Source organism: Zonotrichia leucophrys, chromosome 6, assembly GCF_028769735.1.
Source record: "Zonotrichia leucophrys gambelii isolate GWCS_2022_RI chromosome 6, RI_Zleu_2.0, whole genome shotgun sequence".
NCBI lineage: Eukaryota > Metazoa > Chordata > Aves > Passeriformes > Passerellidae > Zonotrichia > Zonotrichia leucophrys.
Window position 1 is genome coordinate 2,384,474 of NC_088176.1, and position 27,632 is coordinate 2,412,105.

The 27,632-nt window shown below is 43.3% G+C and overlaps 1 protein-coding gene across 1 annotated transcript in view; it reads right to left on the reverse strand.

Annotated features, from left to right (window-relative positions):
* DOCK1 (dedicator of cytokinesis 1) overlaps nt 1–27,632 on the reverse strand; it is a 293,238-nt gene that overhangs the window by 110,017 nt on the left and 155,589 nt on the right. Inside the window, exons 29-30 of the mRNA XM_064717058.1 lie at nt 20,472–20,573; nt 14,531–14,625 (exon numbers count right to left, since the gene is read on the reverse strand). Coding sequence (XP_064573128.1) covers nt 14,531–14,625; nt 20,472–20,573 — 197 coding nt within the window. The remainder of the gene's footprint in view (nt 1–14,530; nt 14,626–20,471; nt 20,574–27,632) is intronic.

The window sequence follows — 27,632 nt, forward strand, 5'->3', positions numbered from 1 at the left end:
CTGCCCTTGGTACCCACCAAGCTTTACCAGCATTTATTTGTATTTATCATATCTATCCACAAAATACAATCCAGCCCTTCTGGATTTTCAACTGAATGAGCTGAAAAACTTGGAAAAACCTCATGTGCCAGTCAGCTTTGTCTCATCTGAAGCTGCCCATCTCAGGTTAATTGTGGTGCATCGTTATCTCACCCCACGTGCTTGCTGTGGGACATCTCTGACAGACTGAACTGAGCTTCCCCAGATCCTGGAGATTAATTTCCATGACCAGGGAGTCTTGGAGCTGCTCTGCTCATCCCACACCCACATCTCTGCCCAAAACCCACTCCAGGGTGCCTTAAATCAACCCTTTTCTATTTATCAGCTCTAACAAACCTCTCCCCATGTTAAATCAAGGCGAGCGCTGCGTTCCATCCATCACACTCGTACAGGGAGGATTTCCATGTCAGAACAAGGGAACAGCTTTCACAGAAACATGTAAGTAGAAGGGATTAGATATTTTACAGCAGAGAGAACAGCGAGCTCTGATACAAAACTCCATGTACGGGCAAAGTTTACAAATTTCAATCAAATCCAGGTTAAGCACAAAATGGAGGAGTCGGTCACATCAGGAGAAGCACAGCAAAAAATGCTGAATGCAACAGTGGTTTTACACTCTGGCTTCACTGGAGTCCTTATTTCCTACCAACTTTCAGACCAAACAAATTAGCAATTCATGCTACAGATGTCAGAAGTTATAAAGGAAATTAATGCAACAGTCGAGCTGAAATGAGACTGAGGAAAATGCTGTTATTTTCCCTGTGGACTCGTACGTCCACACACCGAGTTCTGCTTTGTGAAGATAATATCCAGAAAGTGCTCAGCAAAGCTTAAAAAGTAAATATCTAAACCAATTTTTTATTTTTTCCAGAAATGCACGTGAGTGTTGGGTTGAGGTTTTGGGGTTTGTTTAAAGATCTAATATTAAAGGATTTGACGTAAATTTGTCATTGGCAATATTCCAGTTTTCTTTTAAGGTGTTTTATTCCATGAGTTTTGACTAATGCAAAATAAGTTTGACATCCTGACTAACAAACTCAGTTCTCAAGCTAGAAATCCAAGAACTACTGTTTTGATGGGACAAAGGAAAATGTCATTAAGCAGAAGGAAAGTAGATTTCTATGGGATTTTGGGGAGAAATTATTGCCTGTGAGGGTGGTGGGGCCCTGGCACAGGTGCCCAGAGCAGCTGTGGCTGCCCCTGGATCCCTGGCAGTGCCCAAGGCCAGGCTGGAACACCCTGGGATAGTGGGAAGTGTCCCTGCCCATGGCAGGGGGTGGAACAAGATTATCTTTATGGTCCCTCCCAGCACAGCACAGGATGGAAATCCAGCATGGAATCTGCACATTCACACAAAACAATCAACAGTTTTAGTCTATTTCCAAATTTCCTATTAGCAGCTCTGATGTCAGGATTTAAAGCACACTTTCAATGCTGGATGAATAAATCTCATATGCCAGCATAAATTTTTCATGATTCCTTCATAAATTCCTCATTCCTTGTTGTCAGTTGTCTTGGCAGAAACTAAAATATAGGAAGCTGTAAAAACGTCGATCTGCTTTAATTAAGCCAACTGCCTCCTTCCAGTGGTGTCAGACAAGCCCTGGGTGAGCCTACAGATCACCCAGAACACACAGCAAAGAGTGCAAGGGCCTTTTAAAGATAAATACAGAGAATTTCAAACCCTGCCTCACCCCTGACTGGTTGGTGACCATCCCACAGCTCCCTCAGGTCTTCTAATCCTTGTTGGGAATCCTGTTTGCTAAAGCTGAGTTGTGAGCAGCAAAGCAGAGAGGGAGATTTTCACCCTCTGCAATCAAGAGGCAAGAGTTTCCTACAATGGTGGATTTTTTTCATTAGGCTAGGTCAGAAAATAGTAAATTAAAACAGGAAAAATGAAGCAAAGGATTCCCATCTGGAGTACTGGGGACAGGTCTGGTGTCCTCAACATAAGGAAGGCATGGAACTGAAACTCTGGCTAAGAAACATTATTTTCAGGGATACAAGCACTGGCAAGTGCTGAATGCACATTTCTAAGTCTAAAAAGTGCTGCACCAAAACAGGAAAGTACAGCTCAACATGACACCAAATATAAGGTAATAACTGTGATTCATATCTCAGAGATGGAAATATTTTTCCTCAAGAAAACTTTGTCCTCATTTTCCTCGAGGAAACACAACTGAAGTGGTTGTGGAAGGAGCACATTGTCAAAAATAGTCTGACAAATAAAAAGTTAGTCTGTGTTCAAGAGGAACTTACAGAAAACATGTTTGGTTTTGACAGTTGGCAATTTCACTTTGATTTTTAAAAATGAATAATGTGGTTTCTGCATGAGAAGATGCAAAACAGTCCAGAAGGAAGAACATGAGACAACAAGTGTGGGAAGGAGAGTGAATCCTCACAAAGCCATCCTCGTATCACACCTCCCTTAAAAACCTCACTGACGCAAACACACAACTGAAATTCATCCCGAAATGTTTCTGTTTGTACATCTTTATGAGGGAACTGTCAGAAAATCATCATTTTATTCTCCTGCATCTTTTTTGAGTACTTCTGTTACACCTCACATAGTGCAGACGTGACCAGGCCAGCCACAGGCAAATCATACAAAATAATTACATTTTAACAGTCAAACACAGAGAGAAACAAACCCAGGGAGTGCCTGAGCCCTCAGAAGGAAAACTTCAGCATTAAGAAACACAGAATGTCACAAAGGTGATTTTTTTGTTAACACAGAATCATTGTTAACACAAAATACGTTTTCACATGGAAGATGAGCAGAGAAGAAATGAAATTAAAAACTGAAGGGTGGGGGGGATACAGCTGTTGAAACCTTCCCTGCTTCCTGTGCAGTTTGTCTGTCCATCCATCCCTGAATCCATCCATCCCTGAATCCATCCATCCCTGAATCCATCCATCCCTGAATCCATCCATCCATCCATCCATCCATCCATCCATCCATCCATCCATCCCTCCATCCATCCCTGAATCCATCCATCCCTGAATCCATCCATCCATCCATCCATCCATCCATCCCTCATCCATCCATCCATCCATCCCTCCATCCATCCATCCATCATCCAACATCCATCCATCCATCCATCCATCATCCATCCATCCCTGAATCCATCCATCCATCCATCCATCCCTGAATCCATCCATCCATCCCTGAATCCATCCATCCATCCATCATCCAACATCCATCCATCCATCCATCCATCCATCCATCCATCCATCCATCCATCCATCCTCCATCCATCCATCCATCCATCCATCCATCCATCCATCCATCCATCCATCCATCCATCCATCCATCCATCCATCATCCATCCATCCATCCCTGTGAAGGAGGACCAGGACTCTGCAGGAGCCCATCTGGTGGGCTCCATTCCCAGAGTTTTTAGGATAAGCTGGCTCACCCCGTGCTGTGATGCATTTCTGTGTTCATGTTCCAGGAGACTCCTCCTGCCCAGGGGACACCTGGGCCAGCAGAGAGCTGCCCAAGCCAGTTAAACCACCCAAAACTTCCCAAACTGAGCCAGGAGTGCTGTGGGTTATGGAGAGGTGGCTCTGTCACCATGAGCTCCAAAGGGAATTGGGTCAGAGATGGGATCAGGGATCAGGGGATCCACTTCAGCTCCTTCTCTCTGAAGCCACTTGCAGAGAAAGAGAAACTTTCCATGCTGCTGATAACCACCGTGCCCTGAGAACTGACAGTTTTCACACCTTCTGCAGCAGCCATACATTATTATTTTTCTCTTTTCCCGGAGTTGCTGACAAGCAGCAAACAACTCCCACAAAGGGCAGGAGGGAGCTCTCCCCAGGCTCCAGGTGAGGGCTTGGGGAAGCTGAAGGCAGGCAGGGGTGGGGAAGGTCAGAGCAGGAGCAGCAGAGGCATTTCCAGAGCCCCTGGATGCTCTGGATGCAGCTGGGAACATGGGCAGGCTCAGGGGAAAGCCCTTCCCACACATCCAGGACAAAAAAATCTGAAAAAGCTGGGAGAGTAAAGTTCCTGTCCCAGGAAGAGCAAATCCAAACAGATCCTGAACATACTGACAGTAAATTCCCTTTGCAGCTCAACAGGCCTTTGGTGAATGTTTATGCATAAGGAATTTAAAGAAGGAAAAGGTTTGCTTTTAATATCTTTTGTGTTATTGCTTTGAACATCCCAAATGAAAAACATGCTGGAAGTTTAAAGTTCAGCCACTCAAGGCACAGTGTGTGCCTCAGGATGGATATCTCCTAACACCACTGATAATCAATATCCATCACCCATATCCTAAAGATGCTCTCATTTTAGTTAATGTTTAAAAATCATCAATTTACCTTCTCAGTTCAGCCTGTTCATTCCAAGATCTAGAAATATCTCTGTTTTACTACCTGCAAGTGCCAGCTTTCCTGTGACACTTCTGATGGAAAAGGAGAAACATCCATCAAGAAAGGCTGAGCTCAAGCTCTGCCTGCAATGCACTGAGAGAAGGAGAAGATGACTTTTCAGTGCTTATATTCAGTGATATAAACCTTCAAACTGGTGATAGCCAATGATCTGACACCTTTTTTCTCCCTAAATATGCTTTAAACTTTTCCTGCCCTACAATCACCCATCTGTTATATCAGAGCATGAATAATTTCCTTCTTTAAAAAAAAACCTCCAGTTCTTCCTATAGTGGCTGTGCTTTCTCATACTCCCACTGTAAAAGCTTGTTTTCTAGAATGTGCTCATGAAATATTTCTGATCCTAAAATTTAATAACCCCAGAAAAGGCCTTGCTGGCTTTTTAAGCATCAAGGCTGCTGCTCTCAGAAGCCAAAATGCTGCACCACTGTCAGTCATTGAAAAAGATGAAAATTCAGAAAAGGAATGTGTTGGCAAGGTAAGAGCAAGCAGGGTTTAGGGATATTTCACCCAAATTGTATTAAATTAATAACTGAGTTGGACACTACCCTTATGAATCATTAAAAAAACAATACATTAAGAGCAAAGTACTATTTTATAGTTTGTACAATATCTCTGTTTAGTCAAACTGCTCTGAGTGCTGAAAATCCTGAAGTCACTCATTGATGGTCAAGCCCAGAGAATTTCAGTGCAAAGCTCACTACCGAAATCTGAATTGCAGATTAACAGCCAGAAATACATTTAAGCCTGAAAATAATATCCAAACAACCATTTTTTGTTATTTTTCAAGACTGAAATATTGGGTTTTTTTACAATACTGGAAAAGAGGAATAAAATCCAAGTGTGAAAAAGCAGCCCATCCCTGGGTATTTTTAAATGGGCAATGGTAGTAACTGGAATGATGCTGATGTGGAAAAAGAATGATCCAAAGTGAAAGTTGCTACACCTTCCCTGTTAAAAATAAACATCACGTGGTGTTAGCTTGGACTTGGTAAAAATGGAGCCCTGCTTTGGGATTTAACACCTTCAGCTTTATTTAATTAGCTCCCTCACTCTGCTGCTTTTATAAGCACCAAGTGTTCCCACATCGTGCTCATGCCTCACATCCTGTGCTAAAAACATCCCAGAACGTTCAGATTTGGGGCTGTGACGTGGTCACCCTTCCTGGGGGGTTCAGTGAGCACAAAATGAGCACTCAGGGCACCACAATTCCAATTAAAAACTGCAATAGCACATCCAGGTGGGTTTGGGTGCTAAGATGGAATGTTTTTTCCTTCCACCACAGAATTATGGGATCATTTCGGTTGGAAAAGCCCTCTAAGATCATTAAATCCAACCTGGCATTCCAAAGCCACCACGGACCTGGGTGGTGCCACCAGGATGCTCCATGGTCTTTGGATTCCCATCATCATTTCTCACTCCTGGTTTTGGCCACATGTCCCAGGGATCATTTTTCCTGTGGGATCCTACAGAGCAAATCCCCTCTGGGTGCTCCCAAGGAATGTGGTGCTGCAGGCACCAAAACTGGCTGTGAGGAGCCAGGAAAAGCAGAATAAAGCTGGAAAAGTCCCCAAAGCTCCATGAAATGAGAAAGCAAATACTTGGATGCAGCTTCATCCCAAACACCCACACTGGTACAATAATGTGAATTCAAATGTTCATGAGCTCATCTTAGAGAGAGCGAAACTTTGAGTATCTACTCACCAGGGCCTCTGGAGTGGGTTCAGGCAGCAGTGGGGAAAAGAACATTGGAATCACAAGATGAAATGTCAAATTTAAAATGACAGTTAAGGGTTTTTTCAGTTGTAATTAGGAAATTGTAAGAAAACTTTAAATTAAAGGAAGGTTTACACTAAGGATCTGTCTGAGGAAATGTAATCTGCCAAGGGTTTCTGCTACTCCTGAAGTAATTAAAGCACAAAACAAAAACCAAAAACATGTAACAACATTATTATCCATAATTTATGGAACAATATATTGAATTCTTCGTGCTTAATTTGATAAAAAAACATCAAAAAACCCAAATTGATAAAGATATTGGCTGCTAAAAGGCTTCTGAGTACAATCATCCCAAAGTACCTTAATGTCAACTCATGTTTAGATTCCAGAAGGGAAAATAATATTGGAATCATTGTGTTCCATTTGAAATTACTTTGGCAAGGCTTCTTCAGGTCTCAATCAGCTCTCAGCAGAGAATTACCACAACACACAGGCTAATAACCTCTTACAGCTTTCATTCTAAACAATGTGTTAAACCCAGCAGTTCTCAACACTGTCAAGATGCAAGTTGGGGAAAAAAAAGAGAGGGCAACTAGCCAAACAAATGAGCTGGCTTTCCAAGGATCTTGTTAAAAACAAAGGAAACCAGGCATCCACGGCATCCTGTGGGTGATGGTTCCAAAAAGTGAGGAATAAAAAGCCATTTTCAACATTCTCTTGCTTTTTCTTAGCGTAGCAGTTGAGCCATGCTGCCTCTGTCGCTGTGTGAAGATCCTGTGCCCTATTTCTCCTTCAAATATCCCATTTCTGAGCCACTCTGGAAATGACAGCCTGGGAGGTGCCTCTCAACTGCTCGTGACTTCAGAGCAGGTAAAACACACCAGGGGACAACCAGCAGGGTTTGGGAGGAGCAGCCACTCCTGCTGTGATCCCCTGAGGAATATCCTCCATGGAAAACCCAGCAGTGACATGGGATGTCCCCTGGATTAAAGGTTCTTCTAAATAACAGTGACAGGATGAGAGGAAACCTCAAGTTTAGGTTGGATATTAGAGAAAATTTCTTCATGGAAAGGGCTGTCCAGCAGGGCAGTGGTGGAGACACCATTCCTGGAAATGTTCCAAACCTGTGTGGATGTGGATTGAGGATGAGGTGGTGCTGCTGGGTTGGTGCTGGACTCTGATCTCAGAGCTCTTCCCCAGCCTCAACAATTCTATGATAAACCCACAGATTCATTGAAGTTCCCCAGCCTTATAAGGCACACAGAGCATTCAAAAGGTTTTGAAGGGATTGAATTTGTCCCCACTCCAAAGAGGACAACCAGCTCACACTCAGGAATTTTCCAGGTCTAAACCTCAGCACTGCCTCGCTGCCTAAAACTTTGCAAGGTGCCAAAAACAGCAAAAATTTCTTCTTTTAACAGAAGAAAAGATGAAAAAAAAAATCTCTAAAAACCCCTTCTTTCACCTTTTTCCCCTTGAATTCAAGAACAGCAGCAGTTGGGATCATTTTATCCCTCTGTGTTTCTTCCTAGTGCAGGGAGAGCTGTTCCCTAACACAGTTCTTTGCTTCCAAGTCACTGGAATTTTCTTGCAGCAAAACAAAGCTGAAGTGTCACGGGGCTGCTGCTGAGCAATGAAGGTGGAGCCAATGCTGCACAGGGATGTTTTGGAAGCAAAGTTAAAAGCAAGATGTGCTTTGGGATGAAGAGGACGTGCAACAGCCTTCTCCTGGCTTTACAGAGCTGCTGTGGCTCTGAGATCTCCATTCCTGGCAGGACACCAAATCCCATCCACCTTTAGGGACAGGAAAATGTCTTTGTCAAGGGAAGCACAATAATAAACTCCAGAAAACAGCAGCATCACAGTGGATGCTGGATGTGGTCACCAGCCCAAATTTCCCACCTTGCTGCAGGAGATCTTCCCAAAAACCCAAGATGGCTCCAAAGACACAAAAACCATAATTAAGATGATACAATTATGATCAACAAGGTAATTATTCCAGTGCTGGAAATCATTATTCCACCTCTAGACCCCAGGAGGGATTAATCATGACCCCAAATAGATGGAAGGAGTGCTCAGAAAAGGAGCAGATGGATTTGGGAGGGCTCACACCTCACACCCACATCCCAGCATTGGCAGCTTCACCAGGTGCTTCTCAGAATCCCAGACTGGTTTGGGTTGGAATGGACCTTAAATCCCATCCCATTCCCAGCCCTGCCAGGGACACTTTACCCTGTTCCAGGCTGCTCCAAGCCCTGTCCTTGGGCACTGCCAGGGATCCAGGGCAGCCACAGCTGCTCTGGGAATTCCAGCCCAGCCCCTTCCCACCCTCACAGGGAACAATTCCTTCCCAAAGTCCCATCTAACCCTGCTCTCCTTCCATGACTTTTCCATCCCAAATGATCACAGATTGCAGAAATTAAGGAGAAAACCAGATCATGGAATCCAGTGGGCTGCCCCAGCTGCTCATCAGCTCTCACAACCACACCATTATCAATATTCCATCAATGCCAGGGACATCTCTAACTCCAAAGGCTGGCAGAAAACCACCTGATATAGGGTGGAAGCCATCAAGGGAAAAAAGCAGCTGCTGAAGAATATTCCTTCAAGGAACCTCAGCTCTTTGAATAAGAAAATACCCTGTTATTTCAAACACAGTCAAGTATATTCATTTTCCTCCCAGGTGCAGTTAATTTGACAGGTACAATGCTAAAGCAAAAATCCTGCAAGGTCTTTCCTGAAAAGGTCAGTACATTATGCAACGGGGTTTTATGACAGCAAAAAAAAAAAAATCCCTCCATCTACAGAAATTTTAGATGATTTACAGAAATTTTAGATGATTTATCAATGTGCATTTGAGTCTTTTATTCCCAGATGAAGAGCAAACTTTGGGGCACACGAGTTAATTTTGAGAGCTGTTTTTTTAAGGAAGTTCTAAGCTTTGAAAATTGTTATCCTCGGTCTATACATGGGAAATAGGGGGAGGTTTTTCTATACAGAGAAATATTCAGCACTAAAGAAAAACAAAATTGCTCCCATTTGAAGTCTTATTGCATTCCAGCCCTGAATTAAATGATTTGATTGTTCAAGCTGCATGTCTGGACTCTTAAACTTTCTAAGTAAGCACAGAGTCCTGTAGGAAATGCATTGATAGTCAGGAAAAGTAGCAGCAATTCCTTCTAATCCAAGCTTTTTGTACTGTTCAAACTCTTCTTGAAACAATGCATCCCTTGGCCTCCTAAAACATAATTGCATTTCAACCACTTCCTCCATCCCAATTGCAATTTGGAAATGTAAACCAGTCACCCTATTCCACTAAAACATATATTGAGGAAATATTTAAGTGATCAGGGCTCCAGAGATAAACTTGGAATTTCAAGTAACATCCAATAAAATTGAGTGGTTAAGGTTGGTAAAAAACCTTTAAGGTCATTGAGTCCAACCCTCAGCCCACCTTGTTCCAGATGTTTCTGGAACACTTCCAGGGATGGGGACTCCACCACTGCCCTGGGGAGTGCTTCACAACCCTTTCCATTAAAGAATTTTCCCTAATCTCCAATCTAAACCTCCCCTGGAGCATTTTAAGGCCATGAATAATGTCTTTGAACATGGAATTAACACAGGCGTGAACCCACAAAGGGATTTGGGAAACGAAATGATGATTTTAAAGCTTTTTTTCCTGTTCCCACCACCCCAATCCCAAAGATTTAGTAACAGCTGATAGGCTGTGAAACTGGGGTGCCCTGCTTTTCCTGCAGTTTGCAATCCAGAATCTTTGCCATCCTTCTGGCCTCTTTTCCCCTGTTATGAAAACTACCCCTCATCCAGCAGGAGCTGGGGATGGATTTTAAATCAGAGCTTTTGCACTCGCACTCATCTGATGGATGCGACTTGACTGCTCAATTATGTAAGTGCAAAGAGCCTATTTTCATACATTTATTAAAACCATCCTGCTTTTGTTTCCATAAGCCTGCCTCGAACCCAGCACAGTATCACCACGAAGCCAAATTTCCATAAGCTCAGCCCAGATTTCAGTGTGGCTTTGGGGGCCTTGTCAGGAGGGATAAACTCAGAGCTGGAAGGTCCCGAGCTGCGCAGGAGTTGCTGCGGCTCCTGACGCACGTCAGGGTTTGCCCGCTGCTGATGGACGGTCACAAACATCACTGGAGGAAATCCTGAGAGCACAGCACGGACCTGACAGGTACTGCTATGACAACAGGCAGCACAACTGCCTACATTTCCCTGGAAGCTCCAAAAATAAACATTCCAGGACATGTTTATCCCGAGCGGCTCCCCCGTCCTTTGCCCTCCTCTTTGCAAGGCTTTTTTTTGGCTTTTCAGACAGAAAATTCATTGACATTATGGGCTGGTGGGCTGGGTTTGGGTGGGGTTGAGGTCATTTTCTTCATGGAAGGTGTAGGGTGGTGGTTTGGATTTGTGCTGGGAACAGAGGGCACAATACAGGAATGTTTCTGTTGCTGCTGAGCAGAGTTTGGGGCTGGGACAATTCCCTGAGGAGCTTTTCCAGTGCCCAACCATCCTTTGGGAAGAATCTTCTCCTGATTTCCAACCTAACCCTCCCTGACACAACAGGTAACACCCTCCAGATTCCCTCCCCAGGCCAGCTCCATTTCCTCTGGAATAAAAAACCAACAGAGACAAGAAACCTCATTTTCACTGAGAGCATCTCATCCCTTTCTCTCTGACTTCAAAAGGCAAAACAAACAGGTATTTTATGTAAATGTGGACATTAGAAACAAAAAATAGAACAGCAAACATCAAATTCCTTTTTCATAGGCAACTCAGCTTCCACTGGCACAGCTGCAGATGAAAGTAGCAGCTACAAATTAATATATCATAAGGTCTTACCAAAGGAACTGAATTGTCTCAAATGCCAAAAGTAAGACCAAAGACTAAATTATTTTCATTTACGGAACCGTAGGGAGGAATTGCTTTCATGTTCTGAGTTATGTGTTTAGGAGGAACCTAAGTTTAGCTTGTCAGCTTCTGACAAAAGTTAACAACAATTTCTAAAACATTTCGGAATCATTTCGAAACGTGCTTTCGATGGGGGGAATGGAAACAAGACAAAATCACAAAATCCCTGCCTTTTTTTGTAACTGCTTTCACAGTTCCAACTCCTTGTGTGTGCTTTCCTGGAGATGCCTGGAATGTAGAATCTGCCTCCAAAGCACTTCCCAGCCCCAGCCAGAAACACAGGAAAACTCCCTGATTGCTTAAAACTGTTAAATACAGATATTGTGGCTTGAATTTCCTGAAAATGTGGGCACAGACAAACCCTACAACAGCTGGAATTTTAAGGTGGACAAGTACCCTAAAAGGAAATCTAACATATTTCCAGCTCCTCCTTACAAGTGCATTTAATGGTCCCTTATCCATCTCTCCCATCCCTCAGTGGTTTATTTCCATCTCCTTTCCTTGGATATTGTTGTTTACAGTAAACCAGGGGAAGATCTGGACCAAAATTTGGAAGTGAAAGGAAAAGCCACTGCATCAGTTTGAATATTCTCTTCTTTTACCCCCAAAATGCTGATCAGCCACCTGCAAACCAATGTCAGTCACTTTGAACACACTGGTGGCAATTTCATCAAACTGGTAACACCAAAACCTTGGGCTCTGAATCAACAAACTGCTTTGCTAAAATGAGAATTTTACTACATTAGACAAGTCAGCAAATGAAGTATTTTACAAAAAAAAGGAAGAATTCTCTTGTTAGATATGAAGACTTCTTGTGTTCATTTTGGCATGAAAGGTGGGAACACAGTTTGGCTCCTTGAGGTGTTGGAACTGAGGCATGGGATGTGATCCTGAGCTTGGGATGTGATCCTGAACTTGGGATGTGATCCTGAATTTGGGATGTGATCCTGAATTTGGGATGTGATCCTGAGCCTGGCACAGCAGTACTGGGAGGTAGAAAAGAGAGAGGATCCTGATGTTTTTATGCACTGGACCAAAACCAGGCAGGCAAAGTTTTCAGAATAATTTCTGTCACTGTTAAGGAGTGCACAGATTTTTATATATATAATATATATATAAAAAATATATGTTTCTATATATTTATCCCACTGGTGAAGATCAAAAACTATAATACTAAATTTGAACTAAACTTATATTTGTAAATATTTCCTGTAATCCAGTCATTCACATGCATTTCTCCATTTCCCCTCTTCCCCTGTGGCTATAACTTTATCTCATCCAGAATATTTGAAGCCAGAATATTGAAGAATATTAATACTGCTTAATCCAGAGTATTTTAATCTGGAAGCAAAGCACTGCATGGAGAGGAGCTTTAGGAGAACCCTCCTAAAGGACTGGTCTAAATAGGAATTAGAGCTCCATTTTCCAGCTATTTTTATTCTTTTTCCCATTGTCTCACACTACCAGATACACTCCATGCAGGAAACAAATGAAATTATGGATACACTTAAAATTGAGTTCCCTTGATTTGGTTCATGGCACAGAAACTGCCCAAGGAGGCGCTTTCAGAAACGACACAAAATTGCACATTCCGAGTTATTTCTATGGAGGGGACGCCACAGCTTTAAAAGACAAAATTTGTTCTTAAATTTCATCTGGTTTTCTTCAATAAAACTTTATAAGGGTGGAAATAAATGGAGCAGATGGACAAAACAAGGTATTTTACAATGCAGCTTTCTGGGCTAGGAAACCACGTTAACTCCAACAGGAAAAATGAAAAGCACAGAAATCAACTGAGACGAATTTCCAAAGGAGCTGGTGCAATGGAATGGAAGAATGAGGGAATTAGGGAGGAACAACCCCCCTTAGGACATCTGAAGATCCTCTTCAACACCAAAAAGACTGGGAAATGTTTTTGTTTTAACTTTAAATACTACTCAGATATTCTGCAGGCACTGAGGGGAGTCAGGAAGAATCAAAGACCATCAACACATCCCATTTCTGCTTCCTCAGGACTTCATGTTCAGCATGGAAAAAGACAAGACTATTTTTAAGGATAAAAATTCCAAGTCTCTGTCCTAACTGTGAACCATCATGCTTTGAATTCCTCCAAATTTTCCACGAGGAAATGCCTGGGGGAAGAATTCCTTTGTGCTGCTTTAAGGAAAAAACCAGGAGCAGGGAAAGGTTCTTTTTGTACCTTTGAATGTGGTTGGACTAAGAATGTCCAACCACAAACCTTCCCAATCCTGTTTCAACCTCTCCCAAACTTCAGGAACCCCAGAGTTCTCCTGTTCACAGGTCACACATGCTGGGAGGGTTTCCCTACACCTCCAACACAGCTCTGAAGGCACTTGGAGTTGCTGAAGCAAAACCACTTTCAAAATGAATAAAAAAAGAAATAAATCCAAAGGGCTTCAGATGTTCCTCACGAGCTCTCAAAGGGCTCCTTATTTCAAACACCAGGTGCTTCCCAAGCATTCCAAACCAGCAGGAAGAACCCAAAGATGGCTCAATCTCCTGACTCCTATTTATTCAGAACAGATTTTATTAGGGAGTTAAGGAGACTTCAGAAGCCAAGATTAAAGTTATGGTGCATTTTTATAAGGAGAGCAGGAGCTGTGGTTCAGGATTTTATATAAGGAAACACTGACAACTTTACAGCCATGGTAGCTTCCAGTAAATGCAGAAGAGATTTCTCCAGGCAACTGGTAAATATAATGTTTTTCCCTTATACTTTCATCTCAGTGCACATAAAAGCATTTGACACACTTAATAAAATGTCACCAGCATAAAACACTGCACAAAGGAATGCTAAATAATGACAGAACTGCAATTATTGGGGAAAAAATGAGCATTAGGAACACTTTCAGCCTCTCTCTACATTACTGGGGTGATGGAATTTGGATTTAAAAATTTCCTTAATTCTTCTTGAAGCAGAGAAAACATTCCTGGACATACAACTCCATACAACACCACCTAATGTGAGGTCATATGCAAAATATGCAATTCACCCTCCAAAGAATAAATGGAATTACTTTAAGATATGGATAGAAAAACATGCAATTCATCCTCCAAAGAATAAATGGAATTACTTTAACGTATGGATAGAAAAAGATGCAATTCACCTTCCAAAGAATAAACTGAATTACTTTAAGATTTGGATAGAATTTTACTGCACCTGCAGTCAGCTCCAAAATCCAGGTTCTCAAACTGACACCACCCTAAATTTTAGGTGGCTTCCAAGATCCCTAAACCAGGCCACTACAATGCTCCTCCAGAACCAATATTTCAATAATTCTTTGCATCAGAGGAGGAGGAGAAGGCAGGGCAGGCTGGCTGCAGCTGCTGTTTCCAGGCAACCCCGGAGTTGTGGAGAGCTCTGGAGCCTCTCCCTCTGTACTCAGGAGAGCTCCAGAACCTGTCCCTCTGTACTCACTTGTTCTGCATCATGTTCATGATCACCCAGTCAAAGGGGTAGACGTTCTTCCCAATCAGGTTCTTGAACATGATGAATGTCTCCATCAGGAAATCCTAAAAGAAGAGAGAATATTTGGAGAAAATCAGACCAAAAAACTCCAAGGGGTGGTGGCAGTTATGGATGACTGCACTCCAAAGGGGTCTTTGTGTTCTGCTTCATCAAAAAGATATTTTTCATTAAAAACACACCTAAATCCTACTCAAGCACATTTATACATGATGCCCATAAATCCTACAGTAATTCCATTTCAGAAATTATAAAAAGAGTAATCCCACATTCAAGCAATGGGATTCATCAAGAGGATCAATAATGGGATTCATCAAGGTCAAGCACTGGTTCACCAACCACCCAAAACCATCATTTTTTTCCATACTATGAACAAAACCACCCAGTTCTTTAGAGTATTGTGATACACCTGTCACAACATACTCTTGGGAAGTTGATAAAAGCACACTGATTCATGGAAAGAGGAAAAGAAATCAAAGCCAAATATTTATTTAACTCTTAGGATTGCACCAAGAATGCTCCCAGAAGTCAGGTGATGAATAATCCCTCCCTTCATGGATATTCTCCAGAAACTGAGATTATTTATGTATTAAAATAAAAACATCTCCCAGCTCAAATCATCACCCTCCACCTGGGGAAGAGGACAGACATGGTTTGGACATCCCAAAATTGGGAGGGACCCTCCCTAAAGGGAGCAGCAGGAATTGCTTCTGCAAGAGAAAAGCTGCCCAAGAATAAGTTAATTTAACAGCATAAACCAATTTATTTCCACACAGCTACAAACACACAGTTCTTCGGAGCAGAAACTTTGTGTACTTTACAATGTAAATCATCTCCTCCAATTTGGGAATCTGTAATTGCTATCTAACAATTTCAGTAATATCAAATGCTGCGAGAAAGATAAAGGGGAAAAGAGAACTTCATGCAGAAAGTCCTTGATCCACTTCACACAGAGATAAAAATGAACTTTCATTCCAAGGTTAGAATATCTTCCCTTTGATACAGTTTCTCAGCAATGGTATTTATCTGGTCTATCTTTAAAATGTCAAATGCCTACAAAAAAAATCCCCAATATGTTCCATCAACTGGACTTTTAACTAAGACTGGTTTCTGTGTAACCTTTTCAGTGAGAAACCAATCTGAAGTTCCTGCTCTCATCAGTCTTTGTTCAGCTCTGAGAGCCAGAATCTTCAGCAGATTTATCCTTTAATCCACTGTTCTGTTCAAATGTTTTCCTGGCTCAGAAATTCCCCATCAGTGGATGCAGGGAGCTGCAGGGACCCTGAGGACATGGCGTGGGGATCAAGAACCCCAGAATCCCTGCCTGGTTTGGGTGGGAAGGACCTTAAATCCCATCCCATTCCACACCTCCCACTGTCCCAGGTGCTCCCAGTGTCCAGCCTGGCCTTGGGCACTGCCAGGGATCCAGGGGCAGCCACAGCTGCTCTGGGAATTCCAGCCCAGCCCAAAAAAGGGAACAATTCCCAATTCCCAATCTCCCATCCAGCCCTGCCCTCTGGCACTGGGAGCCATTCCCTGTGTGCTGTCCCTCCATCCCTGTCCCCAGTCCCTCTCCAGCTCTTCCCTTCAGGCCCTGGCAGGGCTCTGAGCTCTCCTGGAGCTGCTCCTCTCCAGGCTGCTCCTTCCTGATCCCCATCTTTCTGCAATATTCCCAAATATTGCTGCAAAAGCACTTTGTGCAAACATCCCCCCTGGATTCAGGGAAAATGAGCTCAGATGGGTTTGTGTGACTTAAACCAACCCAGTTACCCCAGCTGATTCTGACCAGCTGACAGCTGCTCTGGGCACCCTGTGCCAGGGCCTGCCCACCCTCACAGCCAGGAATTCCCAGTTCCCAATCTCCCATCCAGGCCTGCCCTCTGGCAGTGGCAGCCATTCCCTGTGTCCTGTCCTGTGGGATCTCAGCACCTCAGGACTGAGGTGCCGAGTCACCGAGACCACCCTTGGGGGGCTCGGGAGTCCTGGAATGTTCCAGAAGTGTCTGGTGGCTGGACTTTGATCCTACACAGGAGACGACACCTGTATGAGGATAGGAGGGTTTCACCGGGGTGAATGGTGAAGGGATTGGTTAATTAGAGGGTGAGACACAGGGTTTAGGATTTCTGTACAGGGGGGTTTAGAGAAGTAAGATGGAGGAATTGGGGCGTGTCCTGTCCTTCTTCTTCTTCTTCTTCTTCTTCTTCTCCTCCATCTTCTGTGGTGATGGTGGCACTTTGGGATTGGTCATTACTAAAAGTGCACCGGGCAATAAGAATAAAAGGTATTGGGGAAAAATGATAAATATTGTACACGTAACTTTGGGTATAAAGATAGGTGACTGTCCGGAGGGCAGGACAGTGTGCTCATGGCTGACTGCTGAGCAGAGCTCTGTCGGGCCGAGAGAAAATCTTTTAGATAAACAATTAATAAACACAGAGACCGAAAGAAGAACTGAAGCCTCTTCTCGTCCTTTGATACGCGGGCTGCCCCAAGGCCACCCCGGGCCTTTCCAGGCCCTCCAAACAGCTGAAAACCGGACACTGTCCCTCCAGGCCCTGGTCAATATTGTCTCTCCATGTTTGTTATCTCACAAAGCAATGTGAAATTTTCCCTCTCTGGAGCCATTCCAGACCCACCTGGGCCCTGCCCTGGCAGGGGCTGCACTGGGTGATTCCCAGAGGTCCCTTCCAGCCCCAGCTGTTCTGGGATTCTGGGAACTCCCAGGGTACTGAGCTCCACCATGTGCAGAGCACTCCTGGTGAACGAGCTCCTCTGCCATTTTACATCAGCAACAATCACAGAATCCCAGAATTCTGAATTGGGAAAAGCCCCCCAGGACCACCAAATCCAACCTGTGACCATGCCCAGCAACCAGATCCTGCTGCTTTGGCATGGATAGACAGCAAGTCTGGAGCTGCTCCTGGTTCAGATGTCACCACTGCACCACTCATCCATCCCACAGCATCTCCTCCAGCTCAGGAAGATCTGCCTTCAGTTCAGAGCTCAACCTGCACATTTCCTGCTCGTTTTTTCTGTGTTTTGGTGTCAGAATTCCATTGATGATGGTTTGGCTCCTTCCTGAGCCTGGGGGTTCTGCCCTACTTTGCTGATTCAGCTCTGCATTTCCATCCCCTGATATTTACATTTTAACAACCCCACGCTCACCCAGGTACTTTAAATAATGCTCTGTAACAACTGAGCTAATTATTGATCAAATAAAAGGCTCCTGATGCTCACCTGGGGTTTATGCATTCATAATATTACTCTTTTTTCCATTTTATGGTTCTCATAGAAAAGAAAACGGTTTGGATGAATTAACCTCATTTTATGAGGAAAACTCAGGGTTTTTGAGGGGCTGGGAAGAGAGGGAAGCCAGCAGGACAAGAAAAATCTACTTATTTTCAGAATAACTGGAAGCAGGACAAATATTTCTGAACATAAAAACCTGTACTAAAGGAGGAAGGGTTACAACTCCTGCTCTCTCTCCAACTACAAATACAAATCCTATTTAATAGGAAATAGAATTCACAGCAGGTAAGACCCCTAAAAAATTCCCATCCACTGATGGAAAGGAAACAGCCTGGGCTCAGCTGAGATTCTCCACATGGCAGAACATTAACAGGCACTTTTTGTCAACTAAACCAAATGTGTCTCAAATAAAAATATTTTTTACCCAGTAAAAAGAGGAAAAAAAATCAGTCCCAGAAATAACCTCCCTGATCTCAGACAATATTTCATCTCAGGATGACAGCAGAATCACAGATTTTGATTTTACAGAATCACAGCAGAGTCTGGGCTGGAAGGGATCTTAAAGCAAGAAATTCCTCTTTGAACAGACATTCCTTAATAAATCTAAACTCTCTATTCTGCAGAGAGGTAAAGGACTGGTTTTATTGCACTCCACCTCATCTTTTTGAAGACTTTTGAGGCCAAATATGACCATTATAATAATCTAAACCTGCCACCTACATAACACAGACCATAAAGTTTCCTCCAGCACTTCCAGCCCTGAGCTTCCAACTCCTGCTTGAGCAAGAGCAGAGGCTGAAGGAAGATTTAAGGGTCTCCAGTGGTGAAAAAGAAACCACAGCTTAAGTTTTCTCTTTTTCTTGTTTTTTTTTAAGAAGAAGCTTTTCATTTCTGCCTGGCTGAATTTAGTCTCAGTTCTAAATCACTGCTTTGTGATTAAACTGAATCCAGCTCTGGGTTTAAAAGCAAAGATTCCTGGATTTCAGTTCTACTGGCTGAGTCAAATGAGAGTGGCACCAAAAACTGCTGGGTTAAAGAAGTGGAAAAATCACAGAAAAACAAAGAGAAAGAAAATTTAGTTTTCTCCCTGTAGTTTCCTTTACTCACAGGGTTAACAATGCTCTGCCAATAAACCTGCACACCTTAATGAATATTATTTAAAATCAGCTCTGAGCTTTAGAGACGCCAGAGCAGGTGCAAAAAGAGGCTGAAAACTGGAACAGGGCAAAGAGCTCAAACCTTGCCCAACACAGGGAGAAAGAAGAACAACACAAATTCAAGGCAAACTGGGAAGTCCAAACATTAAAATCACACAAAACAAAGACCCTGAGTTGCTTTTCTCCTTCCTTCTGCTATATCCACTCTTTTCAGCCCAATATCTGCACTTAGTCTGGAAATGTTCCACTGTCAGTGCCCACCCATGTAAATGCTCCAAGATCCCAAAGGAATCTGAGTGGGAAGCAGCCCTTCCCATGCAGTGATCCTATTTCCAGCAATTTGCAGCTGGACTTTGCCTTCCCCCTCTAAAAACAGCAGCTCTGAGCTTTAGAGAGGCCAGAGCAGGTGCAAAAAGAGGCTGAGAACTGGAACAGGGCAAAGAGCTCAAACCTTGCCCAACACAGGCAGAAAGAACATAAATTCAAGATAAACTGGGAAGTCCAAATATTAAAATTACACAAAGGAAAGACCCTGACTTGCTTTTCTCTTTCCTCTGCTGTATCCACACTCTTATCAGCCCTTTATCTGCACTTAGTTTGGGAATGTCCTGCTCTTTGCTGAGCAAAAAGCTCAAACCTTGCCCAACACAGGCAGAGAGGGAAGACCAGAAATTCAGGACAAACTGGCAAGTCCAAACATGACAATGACACAAAGGAAAGGTCCTGGCATTGTTCTGGTGGGGCTGGAGGAAGAGGAGGAGCTGAGGAAGGACTGGGAGCTGCCTGGAGCCCCCCAGGGTGGCACTGGGGATGCTGGGTGGTCACTGCTGGAGCTCAGTTGGGGGTTGGTGTCCCCTTGGTGTCCCCTTGGTGTCCCCTCCCAGCCCAGCCTGGCCATATGGCAGTGGCACTTTCAGGTTATTACAGACTTATCTCCTCAGCTATAAACTCCCTTCTATTATGCTTTAATTAACTTGGGTTGTTGCCTTAGCCAGGCTACCCAATGACTCTGAGAAGACAAATTTCAATTATTATTGCTTATTTAACAACTAAGGGCATCTTTAAGGTTAAAGTGTTTTGCATAAAAGGGAAAAGGGAAAGTGAGCAGATCTCTAAGTAAAAGCTACTTCAAGAAACAAAATCAGAACAACTGGAAGATTTAACACTGAAAGTTCCTTTCCTAAGCAAGCCTTTTTTATATTCTTTTTCTTTTTTCCTTACCAGATTTAAGTAATGTCTCATCACTACTATTTTTACTGCTTTCTTTTAATTGCCTCCAATCCACTGTCTCATGTTTTAAAGCACTGAACAGCTCCAGCTGTACTCCTGTGCATGTCACAGTGCCTAAAAAATTATTTTCTATTAAATCTGTAATGCCAAACACATTTTGTTCACATCTCAGAAGTGCATTTAATGACCAGTAACGGGAAAAAAACCCAAACACAAGCTGAGCCATCTTATGAAGAGATAAAACAAATGAAACTCACCACAACATCCGACCTCATCTTGCCAAAAGTCTTGATTAAATGGGCATAGTGGTAATCCTCCATTTGCCTCAGGATGGCTGTCATGCAGGCCACAAAACTCCCCTGGCAAAAAGCAAAGGAAAGGAATCCATTATTTAGGATAATGCAACACAATACCGGCCAGCAAAACATAACGTTGCTAGAGAGAACCACAGAATGCAGTGGAGATAATTCTATCATTAAAATTCATTAATGGATATGCAAAATTCTGTCAAGGAAACAAAAAAAAAACCCATCTCAAAAAGTTTCCAGTTTCCAATTTCATGGGTTTATCGCTGAAGCTTTTGCGACGTATTCTTCTTCTAAAAATTGCTCAGACATTAAAGTGTCTGTAAGGTAATAAACAGCACTCCTAAAAATATCACACAATATCAGCATTTGCATTTGGAAAGTCAATATTCTGCTCAAGGAAGAAATCTTTTCAGAATTATCATATTGAGCATTGAGCTAAACCAACCCCGAGTTTTCATTTCGCTGCGTGGTATTTTCAGATACAGTGATGCTTAAAAAAACATCACCAAAATCCAGTGAATTCCATCAAACCACAAGAGCAGCACCATCCAGATCTCTCTCAAAGCACAGAAAGAGTAAAAAATGACTAAAAGGAAGTTTAGTTTTTCCTTCTGGTGGGTGAAAGTGCTGTAGTAACAATCCAACCCATTCCCTAGATGTACAAAAATCCCATAAATGGGAGATTCTTGTCCATCCTCCCTCTCTGCCTATCTGTTAATTATGTCCACATCTTTTTTGGTCTTTAATACAGCATGAAAAACATTAAAATTGGTTAAAACCCCATCAGAATGACTTAGAAAATAAGTGATTCTTTCTGTGGTTTGATAGAATTGCAAATCCCCTTCTCTGTGCTGTTTTCCAGGTTATTCCATGCCACAGCCCAGGAGAACACCCAGGAATTTTCTCTTCATAAAGACACAGAGCCTTTATTGTTACCTTTAAGATCAGAATTAATTTCAATTTAAACTCCTTATTTCCACATCAGTCCAAGTAACTGAGATTAAACCTGAAATGGCACTGGGTCACCTGCATGTGCTCTGAGCCCTCTTATTTACAGAATTTACAGGTTAACTTTAAATTCCACCTGATCAGCACTCCTGGAATTTGCTTTTCTCCTGCAATGGAGCTGAGATCTAAACTCCTACAGGACTGATTTTGTCCCTGTGGAATATTGGATTTTCCAGGGGATGCCAAGGTATTTGATGGGAGCTGTGTGGCACCTGCAAACTCCATGAATATGGAAGCAAAGTCCACCTGAGCTGCTGTTCTGGGACATCAAAAGAACTTTCTAACAAGAACAGAATCTGGGGCTCTACAAAGACAACATTTCCTACTATGAAATGGAAATAAGACAGGACCATCTCAAAAACCCAAACATTAATTGTCAAATCAGTGCCTAACGAGCTCCTGGCACAGCAAACACTGGGTTTGATAGGAGCCAATAGGAGAGCTGGGTAAAAACCTGGAATGGCTGCTGGAGTTAAAAATAAATTCAACAAGCAAATGGAAATGGAACACGAACAGGAGGGGATTCTGCAGGGCTGTAAGTTTTAGTTAGAATGACAGAAACTTGTTAAATTTTGTCATTTCAGCTCCGGCTGAGCCCCCAGTGGTGCTGAGCAGACTGGGTGCTGGTCTTTAAGCGGTTATCAACACTTCTTGCTGTTTTCCTGCATAAAAATAATGATTCATGCTCATCTTGGTGTTTATCTTGGTAATGAAAACCCTTCCTTTGATACAGAATTGTTCCTTGAAGCCAACATTTCATCACACACACACATCCCTGCTCCAACACCGATCTGCACATCCCCACCTGCAAACCACTGCTCAAGGCCCTGCTGGAAGGAAAATCTATTTAACATTAGGAGGAAAGTACGACTACCAGTCATCATTTCCTTTGTGAGGTATCACTTGCAGCCAGCACACTCTTAATTACAGTGCTAATAAAGGTTTGTAATTATTTAGAGGTAATATTTGTACTCTAGGTGTTTTTAATATGCTCTAACTAGTTAGCAATAGCTAACAACATGATTAGATTTTAATCTTAAGTTGATTTTTAATCTTTAGTTGTATTTGGAGATCATTGTCATCATCTACAGTCCAGCACTGGAAGCAATATATAGAAAAAAGGTACCTAATTCTCTAAAAAATCAATTTCAATTTGAGCCATAGGAATAATTGCAAAGTTGTGTTTACCCAGGCAGTCCTGCAAGGGGTTTCCATTGTGCTGAGCATTTCTCAGCTATTTATTCACTGAAATGGTGGCAGGCTTTACCCTGGAACACTCTCCCTATTGCAAAGCTCAGAAATGAGCTGGTCACACAGACAGGAAGATCATTAAAGAATATCCACTAGAGAAGCATTTTGCCAGCAGGTTGCTGCCATTCCTGCCTCTCCTGGATTGTTTCTCCCCAAACCAGGGGCACTGTGGGTCCCTCTGGGCCAGTGGGGTTGGGAAGTGCCTGGTGGGAAAGGCCCTGGGGGTGCTGAGGGGTTGGAATGAGCCCAGAAGTGCCCAAGGCCACTGGCACCTGGATTGGAGCGGGATTTGTGTGACCACAGGCAGCAGGAACTGTCCCCTGATTCCTGACGCTTCTCCCAGGAGCATCACACCAGGAAGGGCAGGAGAAAAACCCAAACCAAAGCAGAATCCTCCCCTAAGGCACAGAGATTTCTCTCAATGTACAACACTGTCCCCCTGTGCCGGCACTGCTGAGGGACCTCAAACCCTGGGGACAGTCTGGATCATGCAGGACAAGAGGGACATGGAGGGGCTGGAGGGTGTCCAGGGAAAGGAACGGAGCTGGGCAGGGCCTGGAGAATCCCTGAGGAGCTGGGCAGGGGCTGCAGAATCCCTGAGGAGCTGGGAAGGGGCTGCAGAATCCCTGAGGAGCTGGGAAGGGCCTGCAGAATCCCTGAGGAGCTGGGAAGGGGCTGCAGAATCCCTGAGGAGCTGGGCAGGGGCTGCAGAATCCCTGAGGAGCTGGGCAGGGCTGCAGAATCCCTGAGGAGCTGGGCAGGGGCTGCAGAATCCCTGAGGAGCTGGGCAGGGGCTGCAGAATCCCTGAGGGAGCTGGGCAGGGGCTGCAGAATCCCTGAGGAGCTGGGCAGGGGCTGCAGAATCCCTGAGGAGCTGGGCAGGGGCTGCAGAATCCCTGAGGGAGCTGGGAAGGGGCTGCAGAATCCCTGAGGAGCTGGGAAGGGGCTGCAGAATCCCTGAGGAGCTGGGCAGGGCCTGCAGAATCCCTGAGGAGCTGGGCAGGGCCTGGAGAATCCCTGAGGAGCCGGGCAGGGGCTGCAGAATCCCTGAGGAGCCGGGCAGGGGCTGCAGAATCCCTGAGGAGCTGGGCAGGGCTCACCTGGAGCAAAGGAGGCTCAGGGGCCCTTGTGGCTCTGCACAGCTCCTGCCAGGAGGGCACAGCCGGGGGGAACAGGGACAGGAGCAGAGGGAACGGCCTCAGGCTGGGCCAGGGCAGCTCAGGGTGGATTTTGGGAACAATTTCCTCATGGAAAGGTTTGTCCAGGCCTGGCACAGCTGCCCAGGGCAGTTTGGAGTCCCCATCCCTGGAGGGATTTAAAATCCACGTGGATGTGGCACTTGGGGACATGGGGCAGTGGTGGCCTTGGCAGTGCTGGGTGAGGTTAGGTTAGGGTTGGGTGCAAGGTTGGACTCAATGATCTCAGAGATGTTTTCCAACCTCGATGATTCCATGATTCTCTTCTATGTTTGAAGCATTCCCAAAGCAAAGTCACAGGAATCCAGGATATCTGCCCAAAGGGAAGCCACATCCAGTTCCCAAGCAGGATGAGTGAAAATTCTGCTCCATTAAAAGCAAACAAACCTAAAACAAACCTAAAGCCAACACCAAGGCATCTCTTTGTTTCTTTGAAAAGGGTGCCTGATTATTTAGAAACACATTTTATATTTTTTAAAAATGAATATGCTGTTCTAAACTGTGAAATTACTTCTGATTTCTGTAAAATTCAGTTCTGAGGGAAAACTTGAAGAGGCACAGGAATGCTCCAAAAATATTTTCCTAAATTGCCTTTAAAATAAAACACTCAGTGTTCAAATGGCTCTTGAACAGGAACAAGAAGGGAAATTTTAGTTTTAAATAATCCCCACAAGTAATATTAACACTGAGAAATTCCAGAATGAGAAGAGAATTCCCTGCAGGAGAGACCACACATGCCAACACTTGTCTCCCTCAGGGATAAAAGATCCTGCTTTAAACAGGCTTGTCCATTTTCTCCCAGTGAAATATTTCAATTGAAATATTAAGCTCTTTATGTACAGTGAGAAAATCTAGAGAAATCAAACCTACATTCAGCTAAGCAATATCTTACTAAAATGTCCCTGATACCATGGTCAAGATTAGATGAAGAAGTCTAAGTTTCATTTATTTTTTCCATTAAATTTTCCTTATGTGGCCTTAAAAGTCTACACAGCTAAATAAATAAATGGATGAATATATAATAAAAAAACTCAAACAAAATCACTTGAATTAATTCACTACATTTTGACTTTCAGACCATTTCCACAGAATATACTTTGTTGGAAAGGATTTAAGTCCCTCACAAAGATTAAAAAAAAAAATGAAGTTTTCTCTCTGCTTATAACTTGTATTCTCTCTATATTAGCAACAAATAAAGAAGTAAAAATCAATTGTTATCAACTCTAGAAGCCACTCATTAAATTGTCACCACTTACAGACTCACAAGATAGAAATCCAACTTGAAAATGTCCCAAATTTCATCTTTTTGCCCCAATGTGAAAATGTAAAATCCAATTTGTCTGCAGACAAGTTTGCTCACTTCAATAATAATATTTTATGTAATTTATAGTATAAAGGTATTATAAAACCCAGCATGAATAAGGCAGAGGACCTTCCATCATTTCTTCTCTTCAAGAATGTTTTATATTATAAAATAGATGAAGATATGGATGGAAGTTTCAGCTTCCAGGGCATCCTGAAGGGAGTTTGATTCCTGAAGCTTTTCCCAGGAGCATCACACCAGGAAGGGCAGGAGAAAGACTCAAAACAAAGCAGAATCCCCCCCTAAGGCACAGAAAAAATTCTCTTTATGTATAACAATTCATACATGTATTTCTCACACTATTAAAACCAACATTGCTTTTCTCATAATAGAAAATCCCACAGTAAATTCAGCAGCACCTTCAGAGATAAAATTATTTCATGGCTACAGCAGCAGGATAAAAACAAGTGCAAAACGTTGCCATTTATCCCATTTTTTACTGAACACACAGAATATTCCATTTCCTCAGGCCAAACCTTGCCTCTTGAACAAGAGAATAAAACATGTGAGCCTTTTTCCTTGCAGGAACAGAAGCTCACACCTGCAACAGTGGCAGTGATGAATATCTGGGCAGTCTCCTGCTGCCACAAACATTCATTTGAAGCATCTTTTTGCCAATCAAGATGCAGTAAGGTATTTTCAGTGACAAACTTTGCTTCCAGAGCTCCTGGAAAAGATGTGAAACCTCCTTTACCTGACGTGACTGAAGGAGTTCAGAGCCTCCCCAAGCAGCAAAACCGATTTTAGGTCAAGCCAGGGAAGTCCATGCAGAATGCAGAGCTCTGACATGGGAGTTTAGAGGTGAAAATGAGTTTATTTAGTCTTCAAACCTTGTTTTACATCAAGAAATACTTTACAGATCCTCATTTGATCTCTGACAATTCTGTCTTGGTGAACAGAAAACTTGTTTTAAAAGGAAAACTTTTCCAGCACTGAGTCCCTGCAGGAGTGGATGCAGGGAAAGCAATTTGGGAAGGAAACAAAAGGGGTTTCACAGAGATCACAACCAAAATCCAGCCCTGATTGTGGCCTTGGCATCTGAAGGAGCTGACAAGAAAGGGAGAGGGAATATGGACACAGGGAATGGCTCCCACTGCCAGAGGGGAGGAACGGATGGGAGATTGGGAATTGGGAATTGTTCCCTGGCAGGGTGGGGAGGGGCTGGGATGGAATTCCCAGAGAAGCCCCTGGATCCCTGGCAGTGCCCAAGGCCAGGCTGGACATTGGGGCTGGGAGCACCTGGGACAGGGGAAGGTGACCCTGGGATGGGATGGGATGGATGGGATGGGATGGGATGGGATGGGATGGATGCCATGGGTTGGGATGGGATGGGATGGGATGGGATGGGATGGGATGGATGCCATGGGTTGGGATGGGATGGGATGCCATGGGTTGGGATGGGATGGGATGGGATGGGTTTGGATGCCATGGGTTTGGATGGGATGGATGCCATGGGATAGGATGCCATTGGCTTTGAGGTTTTTCCAAACCATTCCACAATTCTGTGATTCTAAGATCACAGCAGCTCCACTGAAATTCCCTTTGCACAAGGTTTATTTGTTAGGAAGTTGATGGTAACACAGTGGGAATAGACAAAAAAAGTTCCCTGATTCAAAAGTGCTTTGCACCAACTTCTGTAAAAAGCAGGCAAAAAAAATTAATGAGATGTTTTAGCAACACCATTTATCATGTTTCTAAGGCTCTTTTGCAAAAAAAAAAAAAAAAAGTCCATTTTAACCAAAAAAATGTTTCTCTTTTAAAAGCTCCATGCAGTGTCAGTATTGAACAGTGCCCTTCAATGGAACCCACAGTGCTCAGGAGTTCTCAAGGTCAGTACATTTATTTCTGGTTTTCTAAATGCATTTGCCTTTCCTCATGGTTTTTTTCCTCCCTCTGCTACACTAAACATTATTTCACTGAAAATCTACAGAACTGCCCTCAATAAATCTGTTTCAGGTATCTTAGTTTACACATCTATTAATGCTGATAATAAAATTATAAATGCAGTCATAAAATACAGAAAACAACTGAATTTATGGGAATGGCCAGTACTCAAACAGTAAAAAATAAAAAGGAAAACCCATAAAAAATGTTTTAAAGTAATTTTGCAAAAATGCAGCATTGGATATGGGAATATAACCCTGGTGCCAGTGCCTCACCACCCTCACAGGGAAGAATTTCTCCCTAATATCCAATTAAATCTCCCCTCCTTCATTTTAAAGCCATCCCTGTTTTCCTGTCACTCCATGCCCCTGTAGATATTTCCTTCAAAAAGTCACCGAGGAGGAACAA